The 23,136-nt window shown below is 35.4% G+C and overlaps 2 protein-coding genes across 2 annotated transcripts in view; one reads left to right on the forward strand and one right to left on the reverse strand.

Annotated features, from left to right (window-relative positions):
- Il1rapl1 (interleukin 1 receptor accessory protein like 1) overlaps nt 1-23,136 on the reverse strand; it is a 642,203-nt gene that overhangs the window by 269,709 nt on the left and 349,358 nt on the right. The window contains exon 5 of the mRNA XM_059250756.1: nt 19,389-19,463. Coding sequence (XP_059106739.1) covers nt 19,389-19,463 — 75 coding nt within the window. The remainder of the gene's footprint in view (nt 1-19,388; nt 19,464-23,136) is intronic.
- LOC131899609 (mitochondrial import inner membrane translocase subunit Tim23-like) lies at nt 7,338-8,231 on the forward strand. Its single transcript, XM_059251112.1, has 2 exons — nt 7,338-7,851; nt 8,065-8,231. The coding sequence occupies exons 1-2, from the start codon at nt 7,338-7,340 to the stop codon at nt 8,229-8,231; spliced, it is 681 nt and encodes a 226-aa protein (XP_059107095.1).

Here is a 23,136-nt window from a genome sequence, read left to right on the forward strand (position 1 = left end):
TCCTGCATTACTTCTGTAAAAGCATCACTGAAACACACACACATATAAACACACACAGAGAGAGAGAGAGAGAGAGAGAGAGAGACAGAGACAGAGACAGAGACAGAGACAGAGACAGAGAGACAGAAATAGAGGGATAGAGAGACAGAAAGACAGACAGATTAAACAGACAGGCAGACAAACACACAGAGACAGAGAACCCTGATAAACAATGAATAACAATTCACTTACCTTATGGACTTTAAGAATAAGTTTTTATAAATGTAGTAGAATATGTAAAAGATACTGTTCTTAGCTATCTTATTGTTGGGGATTTACTGTTAAAACAATTTAGATATTAGCAAATCATCTTCTTAGAATACCTGTAACAATTTGATTCAAATTAATATTATCTAAGAATTTATAATAGACTTTGGGATTTTTGACATTAACGCCCCAGAACCATTCAGAGATGGCAAAGCCTTTAAGTCTATATTTGTGAGCTCTAGAGTGATAAAATAACAAATTTTGGTTGTGTTAAGCTATCCAATTTACAGAAACTCTCTATAGTAACAACAGGAAACCAAATACAGATAGCAAAATAACTTTTGAATAGGGCAAAAGACTCACATTCTTGTTGAATTCCCATGATGTTTGGAGAAGTGTCTTCTCTCTTCACTTCATCTGCCTCCTAATTCCTCAGTATAGTGTCATAAAAGCTACCACTATGCAGGGTTGTCAGAGCCTTATTTAGAGCCACTATGTCTGAGTCGTAGAGTCTTTCTTCCTTAAAACTAATAATCTTACTAATAAGATAACCCACATGTGCATGTTAACTCCTTCATACACATAGAAAACATTCATAAAGCACAAAGATTATGAAAATTACTAAGAAAACATCAGACTCATCTAATTAGAAGAGATAGATACTAAGATAGATGATGGACAGATAGATGGTAGATAGATAGATAGATAGATAGATAGATAGATAGATAGATAGATAGACAGACATATAGAATAGTTGATTAGGGTTGAGGAGATAGCTCTGTAGCATTAACACTTTTACTAGACAAATTTTGAGGACCGGTATTTGTAGCCTCAGAACCCATTTACATGCTGGGTAGTATGTTGGTTTGATCATAAATGCCCTCCATAGTCTCTGATATACGAATGATTAATTCTCAGTTGGTTGCCCTGTTTGGGGAGCTGTTGGAGATGTCCTTACTAGAAGAAGTGTGTCACTGGGGGTGGGTTTTGAAAGTATAAAGATTTGCAGCATTTTGAGATTGCTCTCTCTTGTTGCCTGCTTATGGTTGAAGATGTGAATTCTCATTTGTTCCTGCTATTATGACTAGTGTTTGCTGCCATAATGGTGATAGAATCTCATTCCTTTGAAACTGTAAATCTCAAATAAACCCTTCTTTCTCTAAGTTGTGTTGGTCATGAGGTTTTATTATAGTAGTCAAAAAGTAATTAATATGGTAGCTATGCTGAGTCATCTGTAATGCTAGTGCTCTAGAGACGGAACAGGGGATCCATGGAGCATGTTGGCTACCTAGACCAGCTGAATCAGTGAGCTACAGGTTCAAGGAGACAATCTGATGTAGAAAATAAAGTGAACAGAGATCCAGCAAGATTCAACATTAACCTCTGGCCCAAATACACAGGCAGGCAGGCAGGCAGACACACACACACACACACACACACACACACACACACACACACACAAACATGCACACACACACACTCTAGTATGCATACTTGTGCTTAAATATTTGAACATGCATGTGTGTATCATACATACAAATGTACTTAAAACAAATACATAAGCTATTTCAAAAGCTGACTGATTATCAAATTGAATACAAATTGTGTTCTGCATTCGAGGACTGAATTTATTATTCTAATGAGCATTGAGAATTATAGTTTAATCTCATATCTAGGAAATTATTCTTTCTTTCTTTTTTTGGTTTTTTGAGTCAGGGTTTCTCTGTGTAGCTTTGGAGCCTTTCCTGGAACTCAATCTGTAGCCCAGGCTGGCCTCGAACTTACAAAGATCCGCCTGCCTCTGTCTCCCGAGTGCTGGGATTAAAGGTGTGCACTACTGCTGCCTGGCAAGGAAATTATTCTGACAGAACATAATAAAGTCAGTTTCCATTTTGATTTCAACATTATATTATTATGCTATAAGTACAAATATTTTGAATCTATTGGTCAATGACTTAATTTGTGAATATGAGCCATTATTTTTACTTTTTTGCAGTTCTGGAAATAGAACCTAGGGCCCCATACATGTCAAGAAAGCACTCTCCTACTAAGCTACAACCTCTGGTCATGCTTCCATCCTCATTTTCACAATCGATGGATGTTTCCTGATACAATGGAGCCTTGCACCTAGTAAATGTCATGGCATAGGAAAAATTGCAAATTACTTTCTTAGGTTAATGTAGCATACATTTACATAACAAAGCACTTCTATGTCTATGTGAAGCTTATCAAGTTCTTCACTATGAAGGTATATTTACAAGCCATGGATAAGGCATACTCTAAATGTCATAAAATATCACAAGTCCAATTTAACTTATCAGTTAACATTAATTTTGTTGCAACTGTTACAGGTTTTCTAAGTGGATAATTTACTAATGTCTACACAGTTTTTAAGTTTATATGCTCAAACAATCATTAGCTGGCTTTAAATTACTTATCTATATATAGTCAGATAATTATATTTGGAAAGAAAATGTGCATCCTAAATTAACAAATGCCATCTTTGTATATAGGGAATTAATAGTCACAGTAAATTGACAAGTCAATTATTAGTTTTATTTTGTCTATTTTAAGCAGGGAAATGGGAGCACTTGCTTTGTGCTTGCTGTTTAAAAAGGGCTTATAACTAGCTGCTTTTTAAGGAGAAAAAAAACTCTGATGAGCTGACTCTTCTATCAGCTTTTCTCACATTAACTTTTGCAGCTCACAAGACATTCTGTTCATGAACATTCTAAGTACTTCCATTTTCCTAAGTGCCTTGAAAAGAAATTTCATGCTTCAAGATCAGTGTAAGTAGAAAAGTGTCTGTTAAAATGTACTTGAGAGATCAGAAGTACAAAAAATTGGAGTAAGAAAATAGGAGGCAAAGATGAACAGAAGTAGATCCAAGAGACATGTAGCAGAATAGATGGGGTGTGAGTGCACAACAATCTGGGACACTGTTGATCTAAATGCTTATGTCTCCTTATCGTTTTGACTTCAAACCTAGTCACCAAAGTATTAGGAGGTGGAGCCATTGAAAAGTGATACAGTCCTAAGGATGTGACCTCTGTAAATAGGATTAATTCCCTCATTATCAAGGTCCTGGAGTGCTGCAGTAAGTCCCTGAACACAAGAGGACACAGGCAGAAGGCTGTATCCCTTGATGAAACAAGCTGCTGTCACCATGCCTGAAATCTGCTGGTGCCTTGATCTTAGACTTTCTAACATTCAGAATGGTGAAAAATAAATTTCTGATGTTTATGAATTCCCTGTATAAAGTACTTTGCTTTAGCAGCTCAACCTGGTTAAGATAGAAATGTTTCAAGGTCAAGTTGGTGTTCAACTGAATAATTTCTAGATGTTTTATCTGATGAGCAACAGAATCCATTAACAATGGACTAAAATAAAAATCAAAAGGATTGAGAATTTTTTTTTTACTGTTACAATTCCGTCTTAGAATTCAGAGGGTGACTCACAATCGGCACTCAACACACAGAAGGAAAACAACAGTGAATATTCTATTCTCTAGAAATGTCCGAAGAATTGGAGCACATAAACTTTAGACAGAGTCTGTAAAATGCAGGCGTTATATACACTGAAGGATATGGATATGAGAAGATGAAAATTCGTGTTACAGTAGGTTGTTGGAAAGACAAAATAACACAACACATAAAAATGCCTTGCAAATGTAAGATTCTCCAGGATCAATGAGAAATCAGGGTCACTAATCAAGAAAAGCTGCACCCAGAGATGCTGATTAAAAAGCTCATTTAAATGATAGTTGACATTCAATCAGGGCTGAAAGTGTAAAGGACAAAAAGTCATGGCTTCTTCTTGAGGAATAGGGAGTACAGGTACAAAGGTCAACTGAGATAATAATGTAAATTCCTTGTGAGGAGGAATCTGACCATTTGTACCTTAATGTATGTACTTTATACAGTCCTGGAATTGAACCTAGGAACTTGCTCATGTTAAACCACAAACAGCCTTCTTTTTATTTGAGAGAGAGTCTCACTAAGTTACTCAGGCTAGACTGGAACTCACCCTGTAGCCTAGGTTGTCCTTAACCCTGTGGTTCTCCTGCCATCAACTCTAGGGTAGCAGGGATTACTGTCTGTCCATCTGTCTGTCTGATGTCTACCTATTTCCTTATCTATCCAGTTTTAACCATATCTTGTACCAGGTAGATACTTAATAACAAAGTAGCAAATGGGACTAGCAAAACAATTTATCATTCAGCGCACTGAGATTGTGATGTCTACCAGGCTAAACTTTAAACTCAAGGTTCCAGTTAACTTTCTACCCTTGACCAGGTTCCTAGCTGATCTGTGAAATGTAACTGTTTTTTTAACCCCTATTTATTTTTCCAAAGTCAACCTATTGCTCTATTGTGACCTTCAATATCCAGCTGATCTTTCCTCCTCTGTCCAATCTGGACTTGATTTATTGCTAGGCTTCCATAGATGGATTCCTGAGCTTTTCTCTATCTGTCTCTCTCATCCATGAAGGAGAATCTTGAATCATTTCTTGAAATAAAATAAATCTAGCTGTTTTATTGTGTTTTACTCCATTATTCCATAGTATACACTATTCTGTAGTATACAGCTAGTGAAAATAGTAAGTTATAAATGCTATTTTTTATTTATGAGCATTAAAACTCAGTGAATGAACTAGTCATTCATATGTTTCTCTGACTCAATGACTTGGGAATATGATAATATTCCAATTTGTTCAATAGACATTCCAAGCACAATAAGGGAAAATGATATGCAATGAGAGAGATGTTATAATGTGCACACACACACACACACACACACACACACACACAGGAAAGGAGAGAGAGATGAGAGAAAGAGAGACAGAGACAGATACACACAAATGTATCTATATCTATCTATCATCTATCTATATATTTATCTGTCTTATCTCTGTCTAGATATTTTCTATATATATATATATATATATATATATATATATATATATATAGAGAGAGAGAGAGAGAGAGAGAGAGAGACAGGCAGACAGAGGAGAGAGAGAGAGAATATGAAAGAGGGGGAGGTGTCTATTAGGGCTTGACAGGTAATGTTTAAGTCTGCCTAATGGGAACAGAAACAGGAGGGAAGGCATCACAGGGGTGGTACTGAGGTGTGTGTTAAAATGTGTGTACACAAGAATGAGGAAGGCATAGAGGTATTGTGGTGCTTGAAATAGAAATGGCCCCCATAGACTCATGTGCTTGAATGCTTGGCCTATAAGAAGTGGCACTATTAGAAGGTATGGCCTTGTTGGAGTAGGTGTGGCCTTGTTGGAGGAAGTGTATCACTATGAGGGCAGGCTTTAAAGTCTCATATGCTCAAGCCCAGGCTCAGTGGCACAAAGTTCTTCTTCCTGATGCCTGCGGATCCAGATGTAGAACTCTAAGTTCCTTCCCTAGTACCATGTTTGCCTGTGTGCCACCATGTTTCCCACCATAATGATAATGGACTAAACCTCTGAACTATAAGCGAGCCCCAATTAAATGCTTTCCTTTAAAAGAGTTGCCATGGTCATGGTATCTCACAGAAATAAAATAAAATCCTAACTAAGACAGACATAGACTATGTAAGTTTATAGAATGGTGAAGGTCATAGTAAGGTTAGGAATGATTAACCAATGGTGTGAGCTAACAGGCCTGTCAAAGAAACTATTAAGATAAAAAAAAATATGGTCTGATCCTGGAAGGTCTTGCTTTTATATTCCAGGCATCAGGTAAACACACACTATTCACAATAGAGACATTGGTATTATTTCAGTTTATAAAGAGGACTTTCTTATTAAATCAAACTGCAAATTTCACAAATTGACTCTTCAATTTTTGCTAAAATGGGCTAAATATCCAAAGGCCTATTATAAAGGATTTTTAATTTCTGTTGACCCCAAGCCTTTACCCTGATTGCCAAAAGAGGAATGATGATCACATTAAATTCATAAAAGCTACTACATAGAGGCTGGAACTAATAAGGTAAAGACACTTATTGGCTACTTTCTTGGTATGCTCTTCCAATGAAATTAGGTAATTTTATTTCTCAAGTAAAGGGATTCAGGAGCAAGGCCATATCTATATAGAAATTTTGGTGATGCAGGCCTGTAATCCAGCTGACAGGCCAAGGCAGGAAAACTGCAAATTCACAGCCTGCCTGGGTTACAGATAGCATTCAAAGAATTCTGTGTGTCTTATAGTCAATTGGTTTAATTTCTGAAATGTGTTTTTAAAATTACTTGTAAAAATGTCTACTGGAATAGTTTATAGATGCTTCTACTTTTCTTAACAACTGTGTGGGAAGAAAATAATCATAACTGTATCTCTGTTGCCAGATTCCTAAAGAACATTTGATTGCTGGATTTTACCTCCAGGGTCCTAGTATCATCTGATGGAATGTTTCTCCCTTCATGATTAATTTCATTTTTTTCCCTAAGCCCCTTGGTTCTGAGAAGATAGATATTAGTTTTCTTATACACATTGCAGATCAATTTGTACCATGTTCCAATCTGCAGCATGATGGTAGATTCACACATGATGGTAGATTTACATTCTATGATAGTCTTTGTGAGTACTACTGTTAGTTTACATTATTTTTAAGATAGCTCCACAGAGAACATGCATTTTCTTATATAAACACTGGATTTTCCAATAAAGGGATCATACTTTGACCACTAGTCTAAAACTACCCATAGACGTGTTTTATTTAGCTCATATCCTGTTAAAATGAATTCTAAGTCCCTAATGTAGGACATATTTTCCCCAAAATCATTGTGGTCTCAGTCTTTCATCACAGTATTATACCTGACCTCATTTTACTCACTTATATAAAGTTGACTCTGATTCACACTCTGCCACTCCCATAATACAGAAAATGCACTTTCTTCCACAAATTATAGTTGGCAACTAAGAATATAATTTTCGGTTTGCAACTGAATTAAGTTTAAGGTTAAGAAATAGCATACTACGAGCGTGTGTAGGTGGCAGTAGCAACGTGGGTCTTCCCGCTGTGGCTGTGGGGACCATGGCAGAGCACAGGACCCTAGCCTGAGGTGGTGGTGGTAAGCCCACCGCAGTTTGCTGTGGCGTCATGAAGGGTGGCGGGGGAAGTGGCAACAAAACCACCAGTGGGTTAACTGGCTTCTTAGGAGCAGGAGGAGCGGGTTACTTGCAGGCTGACTTGGCCGGCATTCTGCCAAATGGCATGAACCCCCTGTCTCCATATTTAAATGTGGATCCACGCTATCTTGTTCAGGATATCAATGAATTCATTTTGCCAACTGGAGCTAACAAAACTCGAGGCAGATTTGAGATAGCTTTCTCTACCATTGGAGGATGTTGCATGACAGGGGCTGCAATTGGGGCAATGAGTGGTCTTCGGTTAGGATTGAAGGAAACTCAGAGCATGGCCTGGTCCAAACCAAGATATGTACAGATTTTGAATACGGTGACTAGGAAAGGGGCACTTTGGGCTAATATTCTAGGCTCCCTGGCTTTGCTCTATAGTGCATTTGGTGTTATCATTGAGAAAACACGGGGTTCAGAAGATAACCTCAACCCAGTAGCAGCAGGAACCATGACGGGAATGTCGTATAAATGTACAGGTGGAGCCGGGCAGTGGTGGCGCATGCCTTTAATCCCAGCACTAGGGAGGCAGAGGCAGGCAGATCTCTGTGAGTTTGAGTCCAGCCTGGGCTACAGAGTGAGTTCCAGGACAGGCATCAAAACTACACTGAGAAACCCTGTCTTGAAACACCTAAAAAATAAAATAAAATAAAATAAAATAAAATAAAATAAAAAATAAAAAAAATGTACAGGTGATCTTCTAGGAATAGCATGTGGTGGCCTGGCAGAATTGACACTCATCAGTCTCTATGCACGGTATAATAACTGGGAGCACATGAATGGTTCGCTGCTCCAACAGTCACTCAGAAGATTTTTGCCACTTCAGGACTGGGGGATACTTCATAGTCATCCAGATTGATTGCTAAGTCAGTCTGGAGTTGCTTTCTCTCTTGTACTGACAATTACTTTGGACAATTGGAGACTCTGATGTGCTGTGAGGAAGATCATGTATGGTTAGCCTGCACTGCACTGCACTGCTGCCCTTAGTGAGTGGAAGGCAAACTCCTTGGTGGCTCACTGAGTATGTGCTCTCTTCTCCTTTGGAGATGATCTTGTCACCCATTTTCTCTCCTACCCCCAAACTGGAAAATCACTCACTCTCCAAATTCATGCCAGACTTATTTTCAACACTCTTATCACCATGTTTATCATTTAAAAATCTAAAACTACTGTTGCCCTGTTGTTCCAAATAAAGAGTGAAAATAGAACCCCCCCCAAAAAAAAGGAATAGCATACTGCACAGAACAGATAAATCAGAGGAGTGCAGGTCTGGATCTGAGACAAATAAACCACCAAGGATGGGGTGTATCAGTTGGAGACTTCTTGCTTCAGAAACATGAGTACATGACTTCAATTCCCAGAATTCACAGCAAAAATGAGCATGGCGGTGTTTTTTTGTAATCCTAGTTCTGGGGGAGACAGATTCAAGGTAGAGATCAGGGGCTCAGTGGTCAGCCAGCCTACCGTACTTGGTGAACTCCAAGCTAGTTTGATGTCCTGTCACAAATAAATGGTGGATGGCACCTTGATAATAGCACCTGAAGTTGTTCTGTGGCTCCCACACTTACACACATGCATGTGCATGCATTTGCATATACATATGCAAAAAGATAGAATGTCAGAATTTGTTGGTGGGAGAATCAAAGGACTTATAGTCTAAGAAAAGTAAAAATCGCTCAAAATGAATCATATGCTTAGTTCTGTAGGTAAACTAATAAGATATAGATTAATCAAAGATGACAAGTATATCAGATACTAAATGTCAAAGAAAAGCTAGATCCTGTGATAATTATTGGTTCTTAACTTACCTTCTTCTGGTACAAGCCCTATACTCCTACATGTATATACTTGCACAAAATATAGGCATACAGTAGTTATCAAGCCTAGATCTTACTCCTGACACTATAGTAATTTGTCCAAAATTTCTACCTATAACCCAATCTAGGCCAATCCCTCTGGGATTTCTATATCGAGTTAGACTGCTAAACCCATGTTTCCTCCTATTATGAAGTTAGCTAACATATTTTCTCTCCACATCAGTTTACCACCCTAAACAGTAATAGTCCACCTATATAAAAATGACTTTCTACAGAAATGGAAAAAGACAGAACATGCTAGCTACAGTGCTTCTTGTGATCTTCAATCCTCATGTTTTTAAATGATTTGCCACTTATGACCATGACAATGACTATGAAATATCAGAACTCGTCCCACTTCAAATTTAAATTGTCCAGTAGAGCTGAGTAAAATCCTCCTGTTACCTCTTCCCTTAGATGCACCAAGTTACAAAGGCAAAGTTTACACACCAAACTATCTTCAGAACATCTAAGTAAATATGATGAGAGATCACAGTGCCTACTTTCAGTACAACGAAGTAAAAAACAATGCATTGTAAGAGGTGGGAAGGAAGGATTTGTTCCTATCACTTCTAATCCAAGTCTAAGCAGCCAACCTTGGACTCCACTTTGGGAAAAGTGAGGGAAATTAAACTATCAGCCTTTTACCTGATCAATATCAAATCTATCTCAGGAAAGCCTAGCACTGGGCAAAAGGAAAGGAAAAGAAAAGGAAGGGAACGGGAAGAAGAAGAAGGGAGGGCAGAAGAGAAGGGAAGGTTGGGGACAGATGGGAAGGGAGGAGAGAAGAAAAAAGGCAAAGGCAAAGCTAGCCAATGAAAGTCAGCCAATAGCCAGGCGGTGGTGGCACACACCTTTAGACACAGCCCTGGGGAGGCAGAGGCAGGTGGATACCTGTGAGTTTGAGGCCAGCTTGGTCTGCAGAGTGAGTTCCAGCACAGCCAGGGCTACACAAAGAAACCATGTCTCGAAAAAAAAAAAAAATAACAAGATTTCTAAGTTAACCTTTCCTTGAAGTAGGTTTTTTTTTTTTTTTTAGGTATAAATAAACTCTGTCTGTTCTCTAGGAAATTGAGACACTGCCTTGTTCCTTTATTTCATTTTGAATACATAAAGAGCGACTGAAAGAACACCCTGTCCCATTTGCCCTGAAATCCACAGCTGCAGGAATCACTTTTGACTGAACATGCTCTCAAATGCAGTCATTGATGTTCTCTGTGAGACAATCTCACCTGAAACTGAAATGCCTAATCAAATTTTTGTTTCTTTTATCTTCCAAAACATAAGAATATCACTTCTACTCTCTAGCAGAAAGTCTTAATAAACATCTTTGGAGTGAAAACACATTACTCTTAGGAAATAAAAGTTTCTTTTTAAACAGACGTTATAAATAATCACACATAAAATAATGTTTTTATATACATACATTGAATAATATAGTATGTGGTGGATAATCCTGAAGGTAATATTATTACTATTTATAAAAGGTAGTAAATAATAATTAGAGTACCTAAAAATAATACAAATTTAGCGCAAGTAATTTTAGTCAAAGTAGTACATTTTCCAGGAAGTATTTCAGGAAATCAATTAATTAAAAACCCATAAATTTGCCAAGATAATGCCATTCTCATCTGAGAATGCATGTTCATCAAGACATTTTTTTTTCTTTTAGAAAGAGACGATAAAAATACATTGTGAACTTCTAAGCTATTTCACACTACTTCTTACTTAATATTTGTAGCAACAATGTCAGTTTTGCCTAGGACTGGGAGTATTCTGTTTCTGGCTTGATGTGCTCAATTTCATTGTGTTTTTTTTTTTTTTTTAAATCTTTTTCCGGTGAACAAGAAACCTTCCCTTGGTCTCTTCCTATTCAAAGAGCTGCCAATATTCTGTAATCACAATTGTTCAGCAGGCAATTCCACAAAGGGCCTTCCGCTTCTGTTAAACTCGAAACCAAAAGAACATTCAGAAGGTGAAAATGTCTCCTGTTTTTTTGCTAGTTTGAGGAGGTAATTGGGCAGAAGTGCGAGGAAGAGGGGATGACTGAGTCCTTTAGAGTCTTGAACAACTTCGCAGCTTTCTCTCCTGCTCTCAAGTGCAGTGGAGTTACCTTTCGATTTATTTCAAAACAGGTGCATTTTGAAAAATAAAAACTCTGCTAAGCTTTTAATTTTCTTTTTGTTATTGAGTTTGTTACTGTACTTTATAAACTGATATATATTTTTCATATCTTATTTTGAAAAATCTCTAGTTTTTCTGATAGTGAATTGGAAAGATGCCTCTTTGAAAGATTTTGCTAAGGGGTTTAGGTTTTAAAACCTTATGGTTATTCTACATATGGAAACATATGGCGTGTTTAGGAGCATATGTTTAGGAAAATATTTGTGATAGTTTGTTCATAAAGCTGTAAGTTAAATCACAATGTATAAACTTTTATCTTCAAAAGAAAAATAAAGTTAAAGTGAGGTGGTTGCCACAATGGTATAATGAAAAGAGGCATATAAATTTGAGAAAAATAAAAAAAAAAACAAAATTTTCCTGTTAAGTAAGAGTAATATAAATATATTGGGACAATATGTCCAAATGTATTGTATGCATATATTGCAATCTCCTACTGAAACCCTTAACTTTGTACAAATAATAACAATATATGCTAGTAAAAAGGAAACAGAACTTTCATCAGAGTTATGACTATGGATAATAAACTGTATCATGGGTAGTCATTCTGTTGGTGTGTATTTCAACAAAATAGAGGCAAGTAATAGAGCAGGATGGCCTGCAAAATATATTACATATGGAAACAGTATATTTTGTCCTGATTGAACAAGAAATGTTATTATTTAAATATTATACTCTATAGTACCATTTTTCAATATTTTAATATAATTTTTCAATATTTTAAAAATGAAATATCATTTATTATAAAGCTAATGAATGAATTTACTACTTTCTATTAGGAGGTAGAAAGTTCCTTTCTTTTTATACTGACAAACTAAAGGGACTCATTGGTGATGATGGGTGGATGATCCTTTGTCCAGGACAATGGCACTTGCAGTTTCAAATTGATGAACCCCATCTTATGATAGTGTAAAAATCTGCATTACCACAGAGAGAAGTAATGAGCGTGATTATTCAATTACAAAAGGGTTCTCATATAAAATCATTCACCACAGAGTATCTTTAAATAGCATATTTCCCTTGTGAATATAAATCTTTCAGTGATCATTAGCTGCTTAAAAGAGACTGGGGGACAGAGACTCTTAAAATTGACATGTTAAGCCACTACTAATTAGAAATCAATCAAAAATGAAGGGAGCACTTCTTTGAAATTATGATGATTCAATTTACCCACAGATCTGCAGGAGCATACTTAGTTGGTGGAGTGAAGTTTGACTGGAATGCTAAGTGTTTTAACATTATACTGTAAAATACTGGTATCCCCTTTTCATAATCACATTCAAGCACAAGTTATTTTTCATGGAGAGTCTGCATATAATTTAGGAGTTCTCATTTATTTAGCCAAAATTCAAGAGGAAATTTATGGATGAACATCTTTCTCTATACTCAAACTCTAAATGATGTGAGTCTTTTTATAGTCCTTTTAATGGCCATCAGTCACATGGGGCATGCTCTTATTCTGAAATCTCTTTCAATATTCTACACCAGAATGTCCTTTGATGAGCTTATTCCTTATAAATTGGCATTTACTTTGCAAATACAGGAGCAGTTCTTGTTAACATTGTGCACTTGCTATATTTTTCTGTGCTAGTAAACTTCGATCATTAGGAGTGATTTAGAATGCTTCCTCATAGTGGTGTTGCTCACAGGAAAATAGTGTCTTTTCATTAAAAAGGGCTTGACTACGACAGGAAGAATGGTTTGATACTTTGTTTTGCAAAATGAGTCTCCTGTTTCTGGTCTTAAAAAATCCACTGGAACTTCATTCCTTTAGAATCATAATTTTAAAAATGCTTCATTTTCATTGGTTGGTCATTTACAAATTTTCATGGCACAGTGTCCATTAAACTCCCTCTTATAAAGTAAGACTAGCGAGCACGTTGTTCTTTTATAACTACATACTTACTATATGTTAATCTATATTTTGACAGTTGTGGTGATTAAGAAACATGAAATCAAAATTAAATCTATAGGCATATTTAAGTATAACAATTAATATGCATGCATATTCTTGAGAGGAGAATGGAACCTAATTTTCTAAAATTGTATCCATCCTACAATGAAGCTTATATACATTGCCATAGTATTGAGTTCTAGGAAGAATATAAGCATGATCAGACAAACACCAGTGTTCAAAGGGCACTTAGGAACTCTACTCATTGCATGAGAATACTTCTACTTCTAAAAGTAAACACTAATTAACGACTTAATATATGCCAGGACATGGGCTAATCCTTTCTTGTGCTATCTGAATATGTACCCACAATTATTCTAAAGAAGTACTGTATTATTATAGTATCTAAATTTTAAAATTTGTTTATTCTTTGAAAATTAAATACATATATGCAATGTATCTTGGTCATTTCCATCTCTCATTTGCCACTAGAAATTCTCCCAGGCTCCTCCAAAGCTCTCTCTTGGCAGTGACACCCTGGGATGATGATCTTGGTGCTATACACAAAGCAGGCTGGGTAAGCCATGAGGAGCAAGCTATGAGAAATAAGCCAGTAAGCATCATTTCTCCACAGGCCCTGTTTCAGTTCCTGCCTCCAGGTTCCCACCCTGAATTCCTCAGTGATGGAGTGTGACCTGAGACTTATAAGAATAAATTAACCTTTTATTTTCCAAGTATCTTTTGGCCATAGTGTTTTATCATAGCAGTAGAAACCCTAAGACAAAAATAAGGATCAGGTTTAATGACACAGTGTCCATTAAACTCCCTCTTATAAAATAAGACTAGTGAGCATGTTGTTATTTTATAACTACATACTTACTATATGTTAATCTACAATTTGACAGTTGTGGTGATTAAGAAACATGAAATCAAAATTAAATCTATAGGCATATATATAACAGAAGTATTGCTGTTACAGATCTGACCATGTGAATTTTGGATGATTGTGGTGGCTTTTGAACTTTGAACTGAAAAATCTGTTGAGTGCTCAGAGCTCAGTGGGATATTCTGTGGGAATTTGGAAGATTTAAAAGTACTGAGAGCAATGTAGATGATGGAAGCCTCGCTTGTGAAGTTTCAGATGGAAACAAAGACTATCAAGGGCCATTAGGCATTTTGAATTTAGAATCTGTGGTTCTGGTCAGCTGTAGTTATGATTAAGAAAGGACCAAATCTACTAAAGTAAAACCTTTGCTTTTATGTCTAACAATATTTATTTGAGAAAGTACAGTTACGCTAATGTACATGTGTTTGTTAAGTGTGAAAAACACATCAATTTTTATAAAAACTTAGAATTTGGATGTTGTTGTTTTTCCCCATAGAGAAAGAAAAGCAAAAACCCGGTCAGTGTTCCTACCTGTGGGAAGGAAGATCATACTGGCATCACTTTCATACTCTAGTAATACAATATTTTTTTTTAAATCAACAGTATCCTAAGCCACTTTAAGATATGGACACCAAATTCAATACCTGATTTACTTTTTAAAAAGGTATTGATATTAAATTTTTCCAACCCTAGAAAGGAAAGAAACAAGTTTTCCATGATCATTTTAGTAAAGTAGTAACTGTACAGTCTGGATGCTTTGTTTCAAGAGAATAGCAGTTATACGTACAGGCCTAAGAAATGTATATTTCAAACTATTTTTCACTCCATAATATTTTTCTATAGTGTTTTATTGCAATTAAAATTCAACTATGTATTTTTAATAAATACATTCCATATGCCATATGTATTTAATAACATTTCTACACCATATAAATCATAGCAATAAAGTATATTTCAGTAATTAATTATATTAGCAACCCAGTAAACTGATATGTAATTTCCATGACAAGGAACTTTTCCTATAAGAATATTGACTGGGATCCGTTATATATGTTTTGACCACTTTCCTTGAATTTTCTTAATATTTAAAATTTTGTGCTCTATAATATGGTGAAATAAGGCAAAGAATGCCAATTTCCAGTGTGGTTTTAAAAATTTAGTCTATAGTTCAAATGGATAAGCATATATCTATATCTATATATATGTATATATAGAGAGAGAGATAGTGCATGTTTCCATTTATGAAGGTTTATGTAGAAATCTGAGCTTCCATGTCAATTGCTTTCCTTTAGATATTAACATCTGGAAAAACCTAGTTACATATGCCAAAATATTTGCTTCTTAACAAAATTAACATATGAGAATAAGTTATTAAAAATAAACCAGAGCACATCTAGTGAGGATCTTCAGCTCAGGCTTCTCATCACATTGTTTTGTAGGAATATTGGCGGTATAGGACTTTTGTAGTTGTTAAATCCGAGTTGTGAATAAGATGTGCTACACTACCTCAAAGCTAAGTGGGATTTATACTCATTGAATCTCTGGTAACAATCGAATATGCTATACTTTACTCTGGGAGCTTCTGAGAATGGCTGCTTGGCCATACAGTACAGGCAGATTGCTGAATGACAGGGCTCAAGCTCAGCAAGTCAATCGTGTCTGTCTTTTGATTCCTTGGACTGTACCAGACTGAAGGAACTCAGTCGGATTTACTTCCTGGATTGACCTTCAGAGTTCTACAGTATGTCTTCTGGGCCTTTTGCCCAATCATTCTCTGTCCATGTATTTGCTGATGTCTGAGTTATTTAGAAGAGACAACGATTTTTTTAAACATTTAGAAATAGCATGCAGATGCCACTTGAAGGAGAAATTCCAGGCTGTCATCACATATTGATTGCAATTCAAACCTATCATTTTACATATTTTATATGAATTTCCTTAACATTTCATTACTTTTTCACTAAGTACTTTGGGTTTTAGTGCCTTTTGTTTTCTACAGTGAAACAGTTCAAACGATCAATACCAGACATTTTTTATTTGAGAAGATGAAAAATTAGAATAGGATACAGAGGACATACAAAAGGACAGATGGGCATGCCAAGTGAATGTGGAGATGAAAGGAAAATCTATGAATCACATAGCTACATAGCTGTATTTTATCTTATTATGTGTGTGTGTGTGTGTGTGAGAGAGAGAGAAAGAGAGAGAGAGAGAGAGACAGAGACAGAGACAGAGACAGAGACAGACAGAGAGAGACAGACAGACAGAGACAGAGAGAGACATAGAGACAGAGAGAGACACACAGAGAGAGACAGAGACAGAGAGACAGAGACAGAGAGAGAGGGAGAGAGAGAGAGAGAGTTTGTGTGTTAAATGTGTGCAGTTGTTAGTGCAAATGTGATCTTGTGTAGAGGCCAGAAAAGGATGTCAAGTGTCCTGCTGTATCGCTCTTAAATTTGTTCCACTGAGACAGGATCTGTCACAAAACCTTGTGCTAAGCTGGCTTCCAGCAAGGCTCAGTGACTCTCCCGTCATCATCCCCTACCCACTGCACAGAAGTTTCCTGAACTTCTTTTAAGAGGGAGGATGGCACTTATAGAGATACTTCATCACTGATGCAGGCTACTCAATTCTGAATACCACTAAATGACATTACACTGAGACCCCTTTCTTAGGATTTGAATGTCATATATTCAGACTATTGGAATGAATAGCTTTTCCTGACCAAGAAAAAATAAAATTGAAATCTTTATACAAATGATAAGCCTAAGTAGACATTTTAAAAACTGGTATTTTTAGGTGTCTGGGATCTTTTATTAATACTTTTCCAATTTTCACTTATTTTCTTTCAGACAGAGGTTTACCAAGTAGCCAAAGATGGTGTGGACGGTATTAGGTAGCCCAGGCATGCCTGGAACTCACAATCCTTCTGCTTCTACCTTGAGAGTGCTGAAATTTCAGGTATGCATCATCCATATCCCTTTTGGATCCACTATTCAACCATTAGCAGTGCTAGTAACACAGTTCTTTCAAATAAACTCTTACTCAAAGAATCAAGGATTTCGGCTACATTTCTCCATTTAGTGAATGATTCATCTTATGTGTTGAAAATAGGAATCAGTAAATATTGTGAAAATATTGTATAAAATAATCAAAACTCCAGATTGATACCTTTAATTCAATTGGTGTTTAAAGAAATCTCACTTTTTCAATCATTGTTAATAAAGGAGTTAGTGCTTTGTGAAAAGGTATCTCCATGTTTCTTCAAGTGAAAACAGAAAACATTCCACATTACACAAGACCTTTTCATCTCAGCTCAATATGGTTGGTTAGTCTCTATGATTTCTCTCAAGTAATATTAAAAACAACTTTACAGATTATTCCATTTATGAAAGTTAAGAGGTAAAGACCAATTTGAGTCATTCCAAATTATGGATCATGAAAACAAAAACCCAACCGGCAAGCATCAATCCTAAAATTCACTTAATTATGTTGTCTAGAAAATACATATAATTAGAACCTCAAAATTTCATTTTGATATATTCACTACAACTAACTGTTATTATAAACCCTCCTTCTTATTCCAAGAATTGTATATAACTTCTGAGAAACATGCATTTCTAGATGTTATTATAAGATATCATTAAGCATGGTCACTCATAAGAATTCATATTTCAAGATTTATTTCTAAACTAGCAATAAATTATAATAAACTAAATACACAATAACCCGAACAAAGAGTTAGATAAAATTTTAGTTTATTTGCTTTATTTATGATATTGTTTTAATACTATCTATAGTCTCCCATCTCAAAATATCAATCATTGTATTACTTTTATGAACATAACATTAGTCCAGAAGGCTCAGATTTGCTATCAAAGCAGCATATTTACTTCCTTACCTGTATATACCATATATATGTGCATCCTTTAAGTTACTAAGCATAAACATTCTTACTATAAGAAATTCAGTGGTTCCCAAACCGTTATCATATCTTTGTGAAGCATAATGTGTTTGTGTTATTAGTAAAGATCATCATATCTTTAAACTTTCTTTAGAAAATTGATACACATTTTTTTTTCCAAATTCATGTTAGGAATTAATAGCTAAATGGACAACAAATTCTTTCCAGTTGTCAAAATTAAGTGCATTTTCATTCTTGAATTATTTATGTAAAGAGTTCCTTAAATAATATGAATATACAATTGAACTATATGTTTGAAAATCCTTTTTAACTTAATCACTACAAGTGAATACATTCCTACAGAACTTTGTTCTATGTCTGTCATCTACCTATTTCTCTTCATTGAACATTTGAAATAAAATAAAAATGTAATGAAAATAATATATTATATATATATATAAATTAAGAGGAGATTTGATATAACTGTATGTACCCAAATTAGGCAAAAATCTCATACTTCTTCCAATATAAATATGTTACAATTCTAGTTTATATACAATTTCATATTTATAGCAAGTGTATTGTATCTATAATTTCATGTCCAAGTCTACTAGTTTGTTTATCAAATGTGACTTGCTCATACTTTGTTAATATATTATGAAAAACATAATTAGCATGTTAAAACTTTCATTATATCTAACTACTATCATAAACTTCTTTGTTCTTGACCCAAGATGTTTCAAGTTTTACCCAATTTCTTAGAAATACATGTTTGCAAAATTTGTTGCAATGTGTATTTAAACATGACCACTCGTGAGAATTTAGCATTATACTTCTAAAATAGCAATATTCAGTACTAGGGCTCAAACCTCAGGCCCTGTAATGCTAAGCAAATACTCTATCACAGACACTTATATCTGGCTTGGATTAAATTTTTAACATTTTTTTATATTACTGACATTAATTTTGATGAACTTGCAACTTTTTCTCAATTTCAAAAATTGTATTTTAATGTATTTTGGAGTATTATTCCTCACATACTTCCATACTGTATATATTAAAACCAATTCAACCATTACAACTTGAGGCTAAAATATGCTAAAATAATATTAAAATCTTATCTATCTCCTTCCCAATATTCATTTAAATATTATATGTAGGGTTTGGTTCCAAAGGATGTATTGCAGGGAATGGTCTTTACAGTTTATAGTATAACATGCCTGTGATTTAGACTTATTTAGCTATTGAAATATATTGAGAAAAGGCATATTAAGTAGAAATGAAGAATTACTCACCTAGTTGAGTCTCCTGAATTGTTAGTTTACTTTCTACAGGATACAGAAGCTTGGGTGGCTTATCAGTTAGAGGAGCTGAAAAACAACAAAAATAATAATACAGACACTTACAGTTATGCTGCATGAACTGAAGGAAAGAACACAGTTAATTTTCTCAAACATTTATTAAAATAGTGTCAAAGCACTCTATCAAATAATGACCTTCCGCTTTCAGGCAGTAAGCTCAAGCAAATCGAAAAGATATTAGATTGTACAAGAGTAAAATATAACACAGGGTGATATTCACATGGCATTGTCAGTCACAGAGTCAGGATTGGTCAGTCCTTTAGAACGTGTATCCATGTTTCTTCAGTTTGTACTTTGCTTTTTGTTTTGAAGGAGCGTTTTAGACTTTGTACTGTGTGAAAGTTATATGAAATATATGTGAAAAATACTATGATTTTTTGACATAGTATGATATAATTCTTGTTAATTCCATTCTTATTTTCCATATGTTAATCATTTTGCTTCAAAATACATAATTTAGCAATTATTTCCTACATGTATATTATCTAAATTGGGACACAATGTAGCATTACATTTGTGTAAGTATAAAAATGAACTCCCACACATAGCAAATAGTTTTAGGCCTTATTTTCATCTTACTATTACTATCTGTTATATTTTGTGGCATTTGTTGCTAATTTACATGCCATACTCTCTTTGAATTTAAGTTTCTACGCATTTCTTTTCTGTGCTCTTTCAATTTCAATTATAAGCCAATTAATCAAACCATTTGCTGTGAAGAAGCTCTCTATGGAGAGATGCTTCACACTCTGTACTTCATTTCTTGCTAAACTAGATTCTCTAGACTATAAATAAATAGTTCTTTACGAAGCCTTCCTCTGACCTTGTCCAACTGAATTGCCCAGGTCCCTTGAAACTCGTCCCTGTAACTTGTTCTCTTCCGCAAGTACAGAAATGATCAATTAATGGTTGCTGAACTAAATGTTTTTGCTTCGAGGACTTTCTTTCTTCTTTGCCAGGAACACATTCCAGCTTGGTTGATAACTGGAAGGCTGGTCTAGGTAGAGCAGCCAGGACTTGGCTACATGTACTTATCAGCAGAGGATTTAAAAATTTAGGTTGCTTTAGAAGCTCATCTCCATCTCTCTTTAACAAAAAAAAAAAAAAAAAAATAGTTACTGCAAAAAAAAAATGATGCATACCAAGTCAGAAAAACAGAGGTGTTTTCAGAGTTTTTGATTCCTTCTGTTCATAACTAATTGAGCACAGTATTTATTCATCTTTATTACTATTTAGGTTCTAGAAATAAAGGTGTACAGAAAGTTTGGATAATAGAATGAAATGTTACATTAAAATTCTCAAAGATATGAAATTTCTCTGATTAACTTTAATGCATTTATTTCATGCTTAAAATTATCTTAACATACTGTGGTGATATATTGTGTCCCCCAATATATTGTGCACCTTAATAGACTTATCTGGGGTCAGAGAACAGAACAGCCTCTAGATAGACATAGAGGCCAGAAAATGGTGGCACACACACCTTTAATCCTGGCATTCTGGAGGCAGAGATCCATCTGGATCTCTAAGAGTTCAAAGCCACACTGTAAAAAGCCAGGCATTGTGACACACACCTTTAATCCCAGGAAGTGATGGCAGGAAGCAGAAAGACATATGAGACATGAAAACCAGGAACTAGAGCCTGGTTAAGCTTTTAGACTTTTGATCAGCAGTTCAGCTGAGATCTGTTCGGATGAGACTTCCAGTGTGAGGAAATGAGATCGGCTGAGGATTTGGCGAGGTAAGGTTATCTGTGGCTGGCTCTGTTTCTCTGATCTTTCAGCATTTATCCCAATACCTGGCACCAGGCTTGTTTTTAATAATAAGACATTTTAAGATTCATGCTACAACAAACTTAATTCTCATGACAACTAAATAATCTGTTTATTTGCTGAATGTTGGCAAAATATGTCATTAATGGACTAACAAGTCACATTTCTTAGACTCTTCCATCAGATTATTATAGTAAACTTAAAAAAAAACCATGTGCTCTATATGGTCCAGAGAATGAATTATGGTAGCTCTTCTTTTGGTTTTGAATGAGTGAGCCTATTAAGTCTAGAGTAAGCCAAATTAAAAGAAGAAATAGTAGAGATAGATAAATGATGCATAGATAGCCAAATAAGATAGGGAACTAGAGAGATGGTTACTCCTTTTCCAGAGGACCTGATCTTCAGGTGGCTCACAATAGTGTGTGACTCCAGCTCCAAAGAATCTGAGGCCTCCAGCCTCCTTGGACAGTCATATGTCTACCCCCCACATAATTGAAAATAATAAAAAATAAATCTTAGATAGCTAGTAAAATATCATCAACTTGGTACTCAAAATATCCAGTAGAAACTAAATGATGAAGTCCCCTTAAAGTAGTCAGCTGGAAGTCCCAATAGAGTCTTGGACAGTGCAGATTCCTCTCAGGAAAAGAACAAATAACAGGAAAAGGTGGCATTATCAAATGAGAGATATACAAATATCTATCAAAAATACGAAGGAGTCCCCTTTAACCTGAAGTTCCCAATAGAATCCTGGTTAGAGCAAAATGTGCCTCATATGAGGCTTCTGAGTAAAAGAACACAGATAAAGATGATATCATTTATTTGGTGCTCACAACATCCAGCAGAACACAACTGGAGAACTGAGGCAAGAGGAAGTTCTCTATGGCTGAGCTCCCCATGGCAGAACACCCATGGCTGAACTCTGGGCTTTTCTTTCTCACTACGGGTACTTTTGTATGACTGAATATGATAGGAACATCTCCTGAAAATTGTTTACTTTCTAGCTGTTCTCAAAGACATGATATTTTATGTCTGGGTTGTTTTGCAGTTTCTGTCACTATGTTGTGGGGGAGGAGACAGGCCATGCCTAGATAAGGGGTCTTGAAGGTCACTCTGAGACAACCATGCTTGAGTTTGATGTGGAAAGGAGGCAACCCTGCTTTCAGAGACAGCTTTTCGGTGAACTTGAACATCACATGATGATTTACCAAAATAATGTGCATGACGCGCAAAATACTAAAATAGTTTGTTCAGTAAATTTACTCAGTTCATAAATCTCATGACTGTGTAGTTAGCAGTAGATAATGTGACAGTTTACATTAAAAGCAATTGAGAAAAGTGTTCCTTCTATAAACATATCCCACATTAGTCTGTGATAAGAGGGTGAGATCTGTAGAGAAAGAAACTAAAATCTATATGTATCATGTGGTCAGAAATATAAAGTGCTTTTGTGGTTCTTTACCTTAGCCTACCTGCCTCTTTGGCATAATGTTATAACCTTGATTTTTCATATTTTGGAGTGTGACAAAGTACAAGTTAACAAATAAATTCTTCAAACCTGTCATAGGATGATAGGGTATTGGAGTTAAAAATCCTGTTTATTAAGTCTTTATTTTTAATGTTAAAGGCACATTTCTCACTCAAATGATTTACATAGTGTTCATCTTACTAAAAAATACAGGCCTTTTTGTACTGAAATTTCATGTAGTCACCGTCACACCTAGTTTAGTTTTTAATTTATCAATAATTCCCTCTTGATATTATGTTATACTTATTTAATCATATTAATTTTTACAAATTAATGAATTTGGCTGTGGCATTGCCATACATATACATGCTATGCTTTGATCCTGTATAATCTCCCTAATCCCCTCTTTCACTGTCGCACCCCTTTCCATCTTCTTCCTGAA

This window comes from Peromyscus eremicus, chromosome X, assembly GCF_949786415.1.
Source record: "Peromyscus eremicus chromosome X, PerEre_H2_v1, whole genome shotgun sequence".
NCBI classification, from domain to species: domain Eukaryota; kingdom Metazoa; phylum Chordata; class Mammalia; order Rodentia; family Cricetidae; genus Peromyscus; species Peromyscus eremicus.

What these genes read in the sequence shown, in the direction of transcription:
- LOC131899609 (XM_059251112.1), top strand. Translation starts at nt 7,338, where the DNA reads ATGAAGGGTGGCGGGGGAAGTGGCAACAAAACCACCAGTGGGTTAACT. An exon ending in AATGTCGTATAAATGTACAG is followed by an intron (nt 7,852 to 8,064) that starts GTGGAGCCGGGC and finishes AAAAATGTACAG; the next exon opens with GTGATCTTCTAGGAATAGCA.